Source organism: Rhincodon typus, chromosome 24 (genome assembly GCF_021869965.1).
Source record: "Rhincodon typus isolate 14 chromosome 24, sRhiTyp1.1, whole genome shotgun sequence".
Lineage (NCBI taxonomy): Eukaryota > Metazoa > Chordata > Chondrichthyes > Orectolobiformes > Rhincodontidae > Rhincodon > Rhincodon typus.
The window spans coordinates 5,924,119-5,937,113 of record NC_063355.1 but is presented as its reverse complement, the minus strand read 5'-3'; the positions used below and the strand labels follow the sequence as shown (position 1 = coordinate 5,937,113).

General features: G+C 39.6%; 1 protein-coding gene across 3 annotated transcripts in view; it reads right to left on the bottom strand.

Moving 5' to 3' along the window:
• Window positions 1–1,488: 1,488 nt before the first annotated feature.
• top3b (DNA topoisomerase III beta) overlaps window positions 1,489–12,995 on the bottom strand; it is a 65,019-nt gene continuing 53,512 nt past the window's right edge. For 2 of the 3 annotated variants that reach the window (XM_048611564.1, XM_048611566.1), the window contains 5 exons: window positions 12,266–12,394; window positions 10,555–10,704; window positions 7,195–7,295; window positions 4,996–5,197; window positions 1,490–3,500 (listed from right to left, as the gene is read on the bottom strand). In XM_048611564.1, coding sequence (XP_048467521.1) covers window positions 3,019–3,500; window positions 4,996–5,197; window positions 7,195–7,295; window positions 10,555–10,704; window positions 12,266–12,394 — 1,064 coding nt within the window. In that variant the 3' untranslated portion in view covers window positions 1,490–3,018. Of the gene's footprint in view, window positions 3,501–4,995; window positions 5,198–7,194; window positions 7,296–10,554; window positions 10,705–12,265; window positions 12,395–12,995 lie in introns of all 3 variants that reach the window. The other variant, XM_048611565.1, reaches the window with a different exon arrangement.

Below are 12,995 nucleotides of genomic sequence, written 5' to 3'. Positions count from 1 at the left end.
TGGCACAGCTACAACATGTATCTACCTGACAACCTGAAAAATTGCCCAGGTAGATGCTATGCACAAAGAGCAGGACAAATCCAATCTGGCCAAATACCACTTTCATTTTACTCTCGATCATCAGGAAAGTTATGGAAAGGATCATCGACAGTGCAATTAAACAGTGCTTGCAAAGGAATAACTTGCTCATTGATGCTCAATTTGGGGTTCCACCAGGGCCACACAGCTCCTAACCCCATTTCAGTTTTGATATAAGCACGGATAAAAGAGCTGAACTCCGGATGAATCGTGAGTGACTGCCCTTGCCATTAATGTAGCATTTCTCAGAGTATGGCATCAAAGTGTGATTGGATTAGAATAAGGATGTTCAGAGAAGGTTCACTAGATTCATTTCAGAAACAACAAGGTTGTCTTATGAGGAATGATGAGCAGTTTAGGGCTATACACGCTAGAATTTAGAAGAAAAAGATTTAATTGAAGAATACAAGATGCGAAAGAGGATTGACAAAGTAGATGTAGAGGGGATGTTTCCCCTTTTGGGGCAATCTAAAATGAGAGGTCATAGTTTTAGGCTAAGAGTGGCAGATTTAAAATGGAGATGAGAAGAAATTACTTCTCTCAAAGGATTATGAAGCTGTGAAATTCACTACCCCATTGTGTGGTGGATGCTGAATAAATTTAAGGAGGAGACAGACAGATAGATTTTAAATTAGTAGTAAGTTAAAGGGCTATGGGGAGTGGGCAGGAAAGTGGAGCTGAAGCCAAAAGGCTATCAACCATGATTGTATTAAATGGTGAAGCAGGCTCAAAGAGCTGCATTGCCCACTCCTGCTTCTAGCTCTTATGTTCATAAGGGGCCTTAACAAATCTAGAGTCAATTAGAATCAGAGGAAAATTTATTCACTGGTTGGAGACATATCTAGTACAGAGAAAGATGGTTGTGTTTGTTTGAAATTAATTCATCTCAGTCCCAAGCCTCTTTCTGTGCTGTAAAAACCCTATAAGTTTATTCCCACAGATGCAGAATTTTCTCATGATAGTATCCTAGGTCCAACCGTCTTCAGATGCTTCAAAGACTTCCCTTCCATCACAAGAAGTGGGGATGTTTGCTGAAATTGCATAATGTTCAGCACCATCATGACTCCTCATACTGAAGCCACCCGTGCCACTATGTAGCAATATGTACCATCTACACAATGCACTGTAATAACTCACCAAGACTCCTTCAACAGCACATTCCAAATTTGTGACCTCTGTCAACAAGAAGGACAGTGCAGCCAGCAATATCCACATTGCATGAACAATTAAAAAAAAATTAAATTGCATCAGAGTAACTTAAGTAACTATACACAAGGCTCTCTCAGCTCAACCCAACAGCTCAAAGATGAGCACAGATGAGGAAAAGTGAAAAATCCAACTCAGCTGACTCAGGGAAAATACAGTAAAGTCAAACTGAGGATTACGAAGATAATTTTACAAATAATTATTACTACAGACAAATTGATGTGTTTATTTGAATAACTGAAGCGTATAACAAAGTTATGTAATTCTTCAGATATACACATGTATTCACAGTAACCAGTGCCTTTTTAATATCATGTATCAGATTTTGTATCACTATGATTCTTCTGTATATCCCAGCTTTTCTATACTGATATTCTGAGATTTTTACTCAGTTCTAGCGATATCATTAATACAGAAATCACGTATCCTTCCCTCTGGCAGTTTTCCATGTTTTGAAAGGCAGTGTCATACTGAATATCATAATCTGTAATTTTAAAACTGGCAGGTAAAACCAAAAAAAAGTGAAAAGAACTTGGACACAATATACCTTACATTTTAACTGGAAGACTAAGGGTAGAACCAAATGTAAATGTAAATTTTTCCAGCTTACTCAGAGCTCCATAATATTTTTGATCTGTCAGAGGTTTCCTTGTATTTGATTGTACAACAACCATCAGGACACTCCCTTGGGAATAGGCAGAGAGGTTTGAAAGATGTCATAGATATGACAGACAACCTCAAAGTATGAGCAATTTTGAAATTTCTGCCACATCCTAACTATTAACTGAAACAACTGCTAGGAAAATAAACAGACTGAATATTCGTAAAACTAGAAAGTGCTGGAAATTCATAGCAGCTTAATCGATGTGGAAGAACAATAGATATGTTCATATCAATTGGAATATTTAATCTCTCTTTTAGATGCAAGTTGATTTGCTGTCTTGATTTCAGATTTCCAGCATTCATGTTTTTCAAGTAATTGATTGTGTGAAATCGTTTAGATGTTTCTGAGAAATGTTATAAGGCACTAAATAAATGTAAATGTTTCCTTACTTATAAATATTGAAGAGAAAAGTTTAGACTGTTTGATTTTCGAGAATTGTTTGCAGTGGTGCCCCTTCTCCACAGTTTTCACCTATCGGAAATGATGCCAGTTTTTGTGTCAAATAGCCAGGTTAGGCATCATTTCTGAGATGAGTCAGCAAGGTTGACCAAGCTCGTTTCTCATGGTTTTCACTACATTCTTAATAAAATATTTTTCCATGGCTGGACAATTATTTCCTGCATAATTTCAGCATTTTCTGTAAAAACTTCTAACTTAGTTGTGTGGTTATTCTGCATTAATGAACAAGATGGTTAATGTTGGCAGCATATTCAAGTTTGAAAGGCACCATAGCCACTGTCAATCTGACAGTCACATAAACGCATTATGCAGAAGGGGGCTCCTGGACAGTATTCAAGAACAAGAACCTTCAAACCAATTCCCTTCCTAACCCAGATGGACAGGAGGAAACTCTCGTGCCCGTTTGTGCCCTGGCTGGTAACAGCTAAGCTAGCACTGAAAGGGTTCCGCCCAGTTCTACACTGGGTAATGTACTTTCCAGTTTAGCCATTAGGGAAGCTCATCCAAGTCATTTAAAACAAGAAAATTGAACAAAATGGAACAAGAGACTAAACTGACCACAAATTCAGTGAAAATGCCTCTGTATATGGGCTGATCAAGACTACTGACTTTTACACAAAATAAGCAGCTAGTGCTGCCATTTTGTCTTTGGGTTTCTTTGGATTGTTCCGGCCTGGAGGTCTACGTCCTCTGCCCCTCCCACGTCCTCGTCTTCGGCCCCCTCCGCCCCTGTGCATTGGATGCTTCATTTTGGCGTATTGAAGCTCAACAAGATTCTGAAACACTGGATCGCAGAAGACACAGCCTGAATGCTGTGTTGCTTCACCAGGCAGTGGTGACTTTGCCTTGTTGAAATCCACATCAACAATTGCAGCCTCGCATACATCACAGGTTTCCGATGATACCTTCACTCTGTGGGCGTTTTCAAAAAAGTGCACCACCACGTTGCATTTGTTACAAGCCATCCTCCACTTGGGGCCTGAGGTGGGGTCAAAGACCAGCACACCACTCTCACATTCCATGCACTGGACGATCCCCAGCAGACTAAGTGAATGCTGACATGTTGGATGGGTACACTCATTGCAACCCATTCCTAAGGAAAAAGAAGAACAATCCTGTCACAAAGTAGTCATTTTATATCTCAGAAACATTTATATCTATTTTTATCCAGTCTTGAACACTGAGTACTGAACTCCTGGGATTCAAACTCTGCTCATTAGAGTGATGCACAGTATTCATTATAAATGACCAAGTTTTTAGGTCTTCATGATCCCTATGGGTTTTTAGAATTGTACATTTGGTGAAAAATACTAATTTATAAATGTATTATACACATTTCAATAAAGTATATAAATCTTGAACTGATGTTAAGAAATCCTACTCTTCTGATTTAGAATTTACCTATTAATAAGGTAAAGTATGGCTAGAGATGAATAACATATGGTTTCGAATGGCAAATCTGTTGCCTAGTGACACAGTGTCTTGGAGTATCAACCTGAAGCATAGGTAGCTCAGTACCTTCTTTACCATGTCTTAATGTAAGTGTGTAGCAGTAGTAAGAGACAGTAAGGAGCAATGTTCCCCCTAATAATTTTTTTCCACTGTGCAGACCTCTGTGGATGACAATGGCTTCTCAAAGTGGAAGCCAATGAGTCAGCACACCAACTGGCCCATATGGAACCTTCCGACGGTCACATGGCTCAGAGGGACTGTTATGGAAAGGTAATCGCTAACTTGTTATGTGGCCAAAACAGTTAAAGGTGAGTTTGAGGATGTACCAAAACAGTGGGGTGCTAAGGGAGGGGAGAAACAGATAATTAAAAATTTCAAACTCTGACAACCAAAAAAAATGCATTAAAGTGCAAAGATATATCAGAAAAATAGTTCACAAATCATACACACTATATATTTTCTAGCCCAATTTAAATGACACCAATTTGCAAGTAGAATTCCCTTAAATCCTCACCGTATCCCCAGTTTTCCCTTCCATTTACAATTATTTGTTCTTTAAAGTCTGTATTCTTCCTCAGTTATTATTTCCCAATTTACTTCATCTTTTACTCCCTTAGGCAGTGTCCGAATTTATCAATTCTGTGTATTAATGTTCAGAAGAGACAATGGGTGTGTAATAATTAGTTCTCTGTCAAGTAAGTTACAATGGAAAATGGTGGTTAAGCTGTGGGTATGACCATTTGCCAGGATTTGGTTAGAAGTATAGGAGGCATGCATAATTGTGCTCCTATTGTAAGGGTGGATGTGCTTTTTTTCAGTGTGTGGTATGGTACTCAGCCATTAGAATCAAGGGTCCCAGAATTGATTAATTAATTCCTACAGGCTAGTCTACTTGGGGAAATACTGTGATATTCAGAATGTCAAACAGTCCACTTACAGTCAGTGATTAGGCTCACACATTGACAATGGCAACCTGGCTGGATAAAATTATCCAGCAGAGGCAGCACGCTCAGGAAAGGGGGAGAAAATGTAATAAGAACAGATATGGAGGATCAGGATGACTTTATGTGTGGCAAACTCACACAAAAAGAAAATAACTATTGATCAGAGTTAGCCCTGGATTTGACAGATCTCACCTTTCCTCATGTCACGGAATGGCGGGTGATTGTAGCAATATGGACACAGCGGATAACTCTTCCCCCTGGAACCAGATGACCAGAGAACCAATTCAAACTCATCAAGGGGGCAGCGGAGCTCTTTGTACAGTTTGATGGTCCCATTCTGAGGTAAGCTGTAGGTATCATCACAATGGGAACAGTGCATCCGACTGGGTTTAGCCTGGATATAACAATGAAACATTCACAGTACTAATGGCTACTGTTATTATCACAAAGCGAGCTGAGAATATTCTACTACTGAGATTACAGGCTTCAGTCAATGACTATGTTACATAGACTCACAAAACTACACAGTGCTAAGTTCACTGCCCTGAATTTTCATTGATACACTTGTTGATAGAGTGAATTTTCATTTTTAACTGAATTACATAACTAAAACTAGTACCTTAGATATCCATTCACAGACCTAACTACGAAATTAAACCCTGGACAACCATTAATAGATCTGGTAACTACAGAGATATAATCCAGGACACCAACAGACCTGCTAACTATAGAATAAAGGAACTTCAGGATACAAATACATCAATCATTAAAAGTTATGCATTGGGTAAAGTCAGGTCAATAACAAAAATAGCAAACCAAGCACTAGGCTTAATTTCAAGGGATAGAATCGTGAAGTACAGAAGTTATGCCAAACCTGTAACAAACTTTGGCTAGACGACACTTTAAAGTATTACATGCAGTTCTGGTCGTCATTATCATAAAAAGGGAACAAGTACTGGAGAGGGTGCAGAAAATATTTGCATAATCACACATTGACTGTATCAATCTGATACTTAATGGTTCGAAGAAGTCCCAATGCCACCTCTCATGGCGACTGTGGATGGACAATAAGTGGCAAGTTTGCCAGCAACTTGTTCTGTTTTGCTGTATTGAAATTACAACCATCCATTGGGGTGCTTGGCCAGGCAACTAGATCGGATTGTGCTGGACCAGTATTAATGATTGGAATTCATCTGGAAAGTACTTCTCTATGCAGTAGTGTTGACAGGTGTTGCTCAGTAGTTCTGCATTTAGTATTTCAAATATTGAGATGTGTTAATTACATATAACTAACTACCAAATAAGAGAAATACCAACATTTGATTGTGACTTTGACTGTGTACTTGATCAAAAATGCTTTAAAAATTACTACATTACAACAAAAAATTTGTATTGTAAGATTAAAAGGCAAATATAAAATATCTCAATATGAATGTATTAATGTATCCACTTCACCAGCTAAAGCAAGGGCAGTAGTAGTGTTGTGGTACAGTTCCACACCTCTTGAGCTTTATTTAACAAGAAACTTACGCAATGACTAGGCATGGGTGTGGTGCTGAGGTGCCACTCAGTGTAAATGGTGTAGGGAGTGGATGCTTGTGGATGTGCTGCCAAGCTTCTTGAGTGTTGCTGGAGATGTACCCATCTAGGCAAGTGGGGAGTATTCCATCACACTCCTGACTTGTGCTTTTTGAATGGTAGACAGGCTTTGGGAAGTCAGGAGGTGAGTTACTTACCACAGTATTCCAAGCCTCTGACCTGCTTTGGTAGCCACTGTATTAATATGGTGAGTCCAGTTGAGTTTCTGGTCAATGGTAACCCTGAGGATGTTCATAATGAGGGAAATCAGTGATGGTGACATCACTGAATGTCAAGGAATGGTGGTTAGGTTGTCTCTTATTGGATATGATCACTGCCCAGCATTTGTGTGCCGCGAATGTTGTTTGCCGCTTGTCAGCCCAAGCCTGGATATTGTCCAGATCTTGTTGCATTTGAACATGGACTGCTTCAGTTTCTGAAAAGCTGCAAATGGTACTGAATATTGTAAACTAATGTTGCAGACACAAAACTGTATTTACTGTTCCAAGAATCTATCTTAAGATATAACCACTGGATTCCTTGGTTCCTAAAGACAGCATATTTGTTAGAGTGAGAATAATAGGATGAGAAAATAGCACAATGAGACCATTCGGTCCATCAAATTTAAGCTGGTTCGTTCAAAAACCAATCCAGTTATTTCCATTCCACTGGTATTTCCCAATATCCCTGATTTTTTTTCCCTCGAAGTATTTAACACAACTCCCTTTCGAAAACCACAACTAAATCCATGTCTATTTGAAAATAAATCAACTAATTCCTTCTCTCCTGCAGTTACACATTCACTTCACTAACCTGAATGTACTTCATGAATCGATGACACCTGCCACAGCGGGACAGAGGCTTGCCTGTCTCAGCAATTGGAGAAAATGACACCTCCATTAATTCATCCATACCTGAAGGGAAACAGAACAAACTTAGCAAGGTAGCCACAAGAGGGAACTAAAGGCTGAAAGGTAATTTTCTCATGATTTTCAAAAAGTGAACTTCTTTCAGATTTCCACTGAAGTTCAAACTTCATCCAACAGCAATCGTTTCAACTTCTTGACAAAAAAAAAATACTTTTTGGACATTTATATGCCCAGTGAAAAAAAGAATGCATCACTGCAGGATACAGGCAGAATAGCTCCAATGTTTGGACACACATAATTTTGTACTGTGTTGCAATCCAATAGGACAGAAGTATTCATATGTAAACATGTTTGCTGTCAGCCAAGAATAGCCAGTTCATCTCCACTTGTCACAATCCTGATAAGAAAAAAACTGAACCTGAAGCACACCGAGGATCTACTTATGATCTGGTGTGTGAACACAGTGTCCGATTTAGTACTGACACAAGCTTGGGCTTATGCTGCAGCAACTCATCTCAGTAAAGGAAATGATGGGACATGATAAACAGCCTCAATACCTCTTTGAGAGAGAACAACAGACAGATTGCCAATAACATCTCTTCAACTAGTGGAGGGGAAAAATTCAAATGTATGCGCTCTCAGAGCAGCACACCACTGAAATAGAACCCACCAGCAGTACACCACTGCGAAAGAACAGTGCAGGTGGAACATAGAACATTACAGCGCACTACAGGCCCTTCGGCCCTCAATGTTGCGCCGACCTGTGAAACCAATCTGAAGCCCATCTAACCTAAACTATTCCATTATCATCCATACGTTTATCCAATGACCATTTAAACGCCCTTAAAGTTGGTGAGTCTACTATTTTTGCAGGCAGGGCATTCCACACCCTTACTACTCTCTGAGTAAAGAACCTACCTCTGACATCTGTCCTATATCTATCACCCCTCAATTTAAAGCTATGTCCCCTCGTGCTAGCCATCACCAATCGAGGAAAAAAGCTCCCACTGTCCACCCTATCTAATCCTCTGATCATCTTGTATGTCTCTATCAAGTCACCTCTTAACCTTCTTCTCTCTAACGAAAACAGCCTCAAGACCCTCAGCATTTCCTCCTAAGACCTTCCCTCCATACCAGGCAACATCCTGGTAAATCTCCTCTGCACCCTTTCCAATGCTTCCACATCCTTCCTATAATGCGGTGACCAGAACTGTACGCAATACTCCCAAGTGCGGCCGCACCAGAGTTTTGTACAGCTGCAACATGACCTCATGGCTCTGAAACTCAATCCCTCTACCAATAAAACCTAACATACTGTACGCCTTCTTAACAACGCTAACAACCCGGGTGGCAACTTTCAGTGATCTATGCACATGGACACCGAGATCTTTCTGCTCATCCACACTACGAAGAATCTTACCATTAGCCCAGTACTCTGTATTCCTGTTACTCCTTCCAAAGTGAATCACCTCATACTTTTCCGCATTAAACTCCATTTGCCACCTCTCAGCCCAGCTCTGCAGCTTATCTATGTCCGTTTGTAACCTGCAACATCCTTCCGCACTATCCACAACTCCACCAACTTTGGGTGTCATCCGCAAATTTACTAACCCATCCTTCTATGCCCTCATCCAGGTCATTTATAAAAATGACAAACAGCAGTGGCCCCAAAACAGATCCTTGAGGTACACCACTAGTAATTTCGAGGGTGCTGTCTGCTCCAACTCAGGGCATCTGTTGAGCAAAAGCACAGGATATTGTACCCCAGGATGTTCCAAAGTACATTTCAGCCAATTAAATATTTTTTTAAAATGTAGTCACTGCTGTAATATAGGAAATGGAACAGTTAAGTTGTGCATAACAAAATCCTACAAACAGCTGTGACACTGATCAGATCATTGATTCTAGCGAATGTTAGAGGGACAAGTATCAGCCAATACCCTGGGAAACTCTCTCCCATCCCGTCTTCAAACAATGATATGGTATTTTTGACTTTCACCCAAGTGGGCACACATGGGCTCCGTTTAATATTTTATCTGAAAGACAGACCTCCTTCAGGATTTCATAGGAGCATCAACTTAAATGTCTGTAGTCAAGCCCGTGGAATGGGAAATGAATCCCAAAAGCGAAAGTGTGAGCAACTTAGCCACAGCTAACACCTCAAACTTTAGATTGTTAATTAACAATTTTGAACTAAGCACCATGGAGACAAGTTTGGGTATTGATGAGAAATCTGGTCCTGAGCTACAAGGAACTAAAATTGTGCACTGGCTCAAAATGACTTCTCACTGGGTCAGAAATAATCTCAACATCCTACATGTAATCATAACGAGCAAACTAATCTTTTTGCAGTTTTGCATGGGAGCTCAGATGAATTTTAATCCTCTAAGCAAAATTATTTGGAAGTATTTCAGTCAGCGGTTTATAAAAAAGGCTAGGCTGCTGTTGGAATGACTGGGCATGCTTCTTCCCAGTCTAGCACGTGCATGGAGACAAAAACTATAGAAGTGAATTTCCTGGCAGTATACGATGTACTGGATGAAATGGCAGTTATAAAATTTTCTCATCATTCAAAATCAGTTCATGTGCACTGCAATGTTCACAATCTTAGGAGGGTTCAGAATATAAGCACAGTTGGAATTGATAACAATACTCATCTTGATGAATTCTCAGTGCAAGACTTTTGATGGAACTACTGTAATTAAATCTTCTCCCAAATTAGCTGTAATAAGATAACTACAGCCTTTTACTAACACTGCCAATTATAAACAAATTTCTACAGACATATGAACTGTTTAAAAATATAAACCTATAAACTGTTCTCCTTAGAACAGAGGAGCCTGAGGCAGTAAGATTTAATGGAAATGTACATGATAATGACAGACAATGTAGAAGCTCTTCTCATTTCATAAGGACTAGATATGTATGTTTAAGGTTTTGAGCATGTGACAAAGGGAGAATGTGAGAACGAAGCATTTTTTTAATGCAACAAGTGACAATTACCTGGAACTTGCTGCTCATGAGGTGATGAATTCTATGAAATGATCCTATGAAATGCAGAATTCCTAGTAATACAAATCTGCAGATCGACATATAGGTAACAGTTCAGACCACTGGCTAAATTTTTCACGGCCCTGCTCCAGCACAGTTGATACGAGTGCAGAAGGGGGAAGGCTCCATGTCTGAGGGGACCTTTATAGAACACATTCTTGTGACAAACTATTTGAACAAGCTAACAATTAAACATAAGAATTGTTACAAAACGAAGCATTACAAAACTAAAAATTGTAAAAATCAGTTGTACCAGCTATTGAGTCCACAAAATAATGGAATTTCCTCTTGAAGATGTTTAGGGCATGCTCGAGGACTGGTGGAAAATCAGCTTTGCCTGCAGCAATGAGACTTAGCTGCTTCTCAACAGCACTGCGAATGGTGGGAAGGACAAGCTCCTGGTCTGTCAAAATATAAAAAGATCATTACCAGCTAGCATTACAGAAAGATGCATGCAACTGATTAGTAGCTGCTGCTGCAACCCTTGCCCCACTCCACCCCCTCCCCTCAGCCTCCCACCCTCCACCTCCATTTAAGCAATTCTCTGCCACCTTCCAACCCACATGGTGCTCCTTGATTTGGGAGCAAGGAATTGGAAGTCTGGATTTAGATTTCTCAAAGGATTGCATTTGGGATGAACAGAGTTCAAAGGATTCACAAATTGCAAAGGATATCGGAAACTAATGGGAAAGGTGTTTACTGTTAATATTCATTCTTAGCATTCTTGTTATTGGCTATCCATAGTTGCCCAGGTAAGATGGTGACAGGCCGCTTTCTTCAACAACTGCAGTGTAGTGGTTTGCTACAACTGAATGGGTTGCAAAGCAATTTCCAAGAGAAGTTAAGAGATAACCATGTCAGTGTGCAACTGGAGCCAAATACCAGGTAAAGAAGATACCCTTCCCTAAAGAATATGAATGCACAAGTTGGGTCTTTAAGACAATCCAACCACTTCATAGTTATAATTATGGAATTCAACTTCTCATGGATTTAAATTGGTTTTCTGGAGTAATGGGTGAGCAACATAACTACCTGCTATAGTACTGTGCACATGTACACTAACCATTTCCATACATGTCATCGTAGTGCAGCTGCATAATAGCTGCAAAGAGAGACCTGGGTGATCAGGTCATGAGATTGTTTTCCCAATGAAGAATAACTGTATCCAGCATAGGAAAACTCATAGAACAAATAACTTGTCAAAAATAAAGGTTGCTTAATTTCGAAGGAATTGAACTAAGTAAATGAGATAATGTACATGAGCTGCTCTTGTGTAGTTTCCAGCCACCTCTAAAACTGTTAGTGTTCCAGAAGCAGACCAACTGTGAACCTTCTCACTGCTGGGAAGCGTATCATTCCTGATGTAGTAATTTTTAAAGTATTGTTGACCAAGTACACAGTCAAAGTCACAATCAAATGTCAGTATTTCTCTTACTTGGTAGTTAATACATGTAATTAACACATCTCAATTTTTGAAATGCTAAATGCAGAACTACTAAGCAACACCTGTCAACACTACTGCATAGAGAAGTACTTTCCAGATGAATTCCAATCATTAATACTGGTCCAGCACAATCATATCTAATTGCATGGCCAAGCACCCCAATGGATGGTTGTAATTTCAATACAGCAAAATAGAAGGAGTTGCTGGCAAGCCTGCCATTTACTGTCCATCCACAGTCGCCATGAGAGGTGGCATTGGGACTTCTTCGAACCATTAAGTATCAGATTGATACAATCAATGTGTGATTATGCAAATTGTTATTGATGTAACTCTTTTAACATATTAGGGAGTACTCATTGTGGGATGATGAGACTCATCCAGATATTAAGAAACTGGGCAACCAAGATTATTATATTATAGTTACAAACTATGTAAAAATACTAAAAGGGCATGTTAGTACAGTATTTCTGAATGTTAAATATGGGAAGTTACACTTTTTTTCCTTCAATTTCAACTTTACCAATTTTGTAATATCCATGGACAAGGACAATGCCAAGGTTTGTAGGCTTCAATCTGCGGCCACTTTCCACCGTGACATAGTTGCGTTGACAGATATTGTTGATATGGACAGGAATACTGGCATCCGTCCCTAAGCATGAAGAATAGACAGACATTGTTTCAGTAAAACATTTCCAAGTCAAGTCTCAGATAAAGCCTTAAGGGCAGTCAACTTACAACCTATATCATTTCACCACTGGGATAAACTCACAGCTGAGGTTTTTGCCTTTGTGGGTCTTTTGTCACATGTTGGATGCCAAACTGTGTGTTTAGGTTCAAGACAGACTGGTTAACTAGGAGGCAAAATCAGTGACTTCCACCAGGCTTAGACTTCAAACTAACATTATATTTTCACACTAGATACTATTATACACAACAATCAACAATAAAGCAGGCTCTGGCTTATAGTTAGATTAGGTAAGGACTGAGGTTACAGACTTGCTCGCCAAGCCGGTGTGTTTGATTGCAGATGTTTTGTCACCCTGCTAGGCAACATCATCAGTGTGCCTCCGGTGAAGCGCTGGTGTTTCATCCCGTTTGTTATTTATATGCCTCAGTTTGCAGGGGTGGTTGGTATTACTTTTGGTTTTGTTTTTCAATGGTTTGTATATGATGTGATAAACATTACATAGGCCAAATTGGAAGAAAACTGGCACTAGGGATACACAAACACCAACTGGCCACCAAGAGTC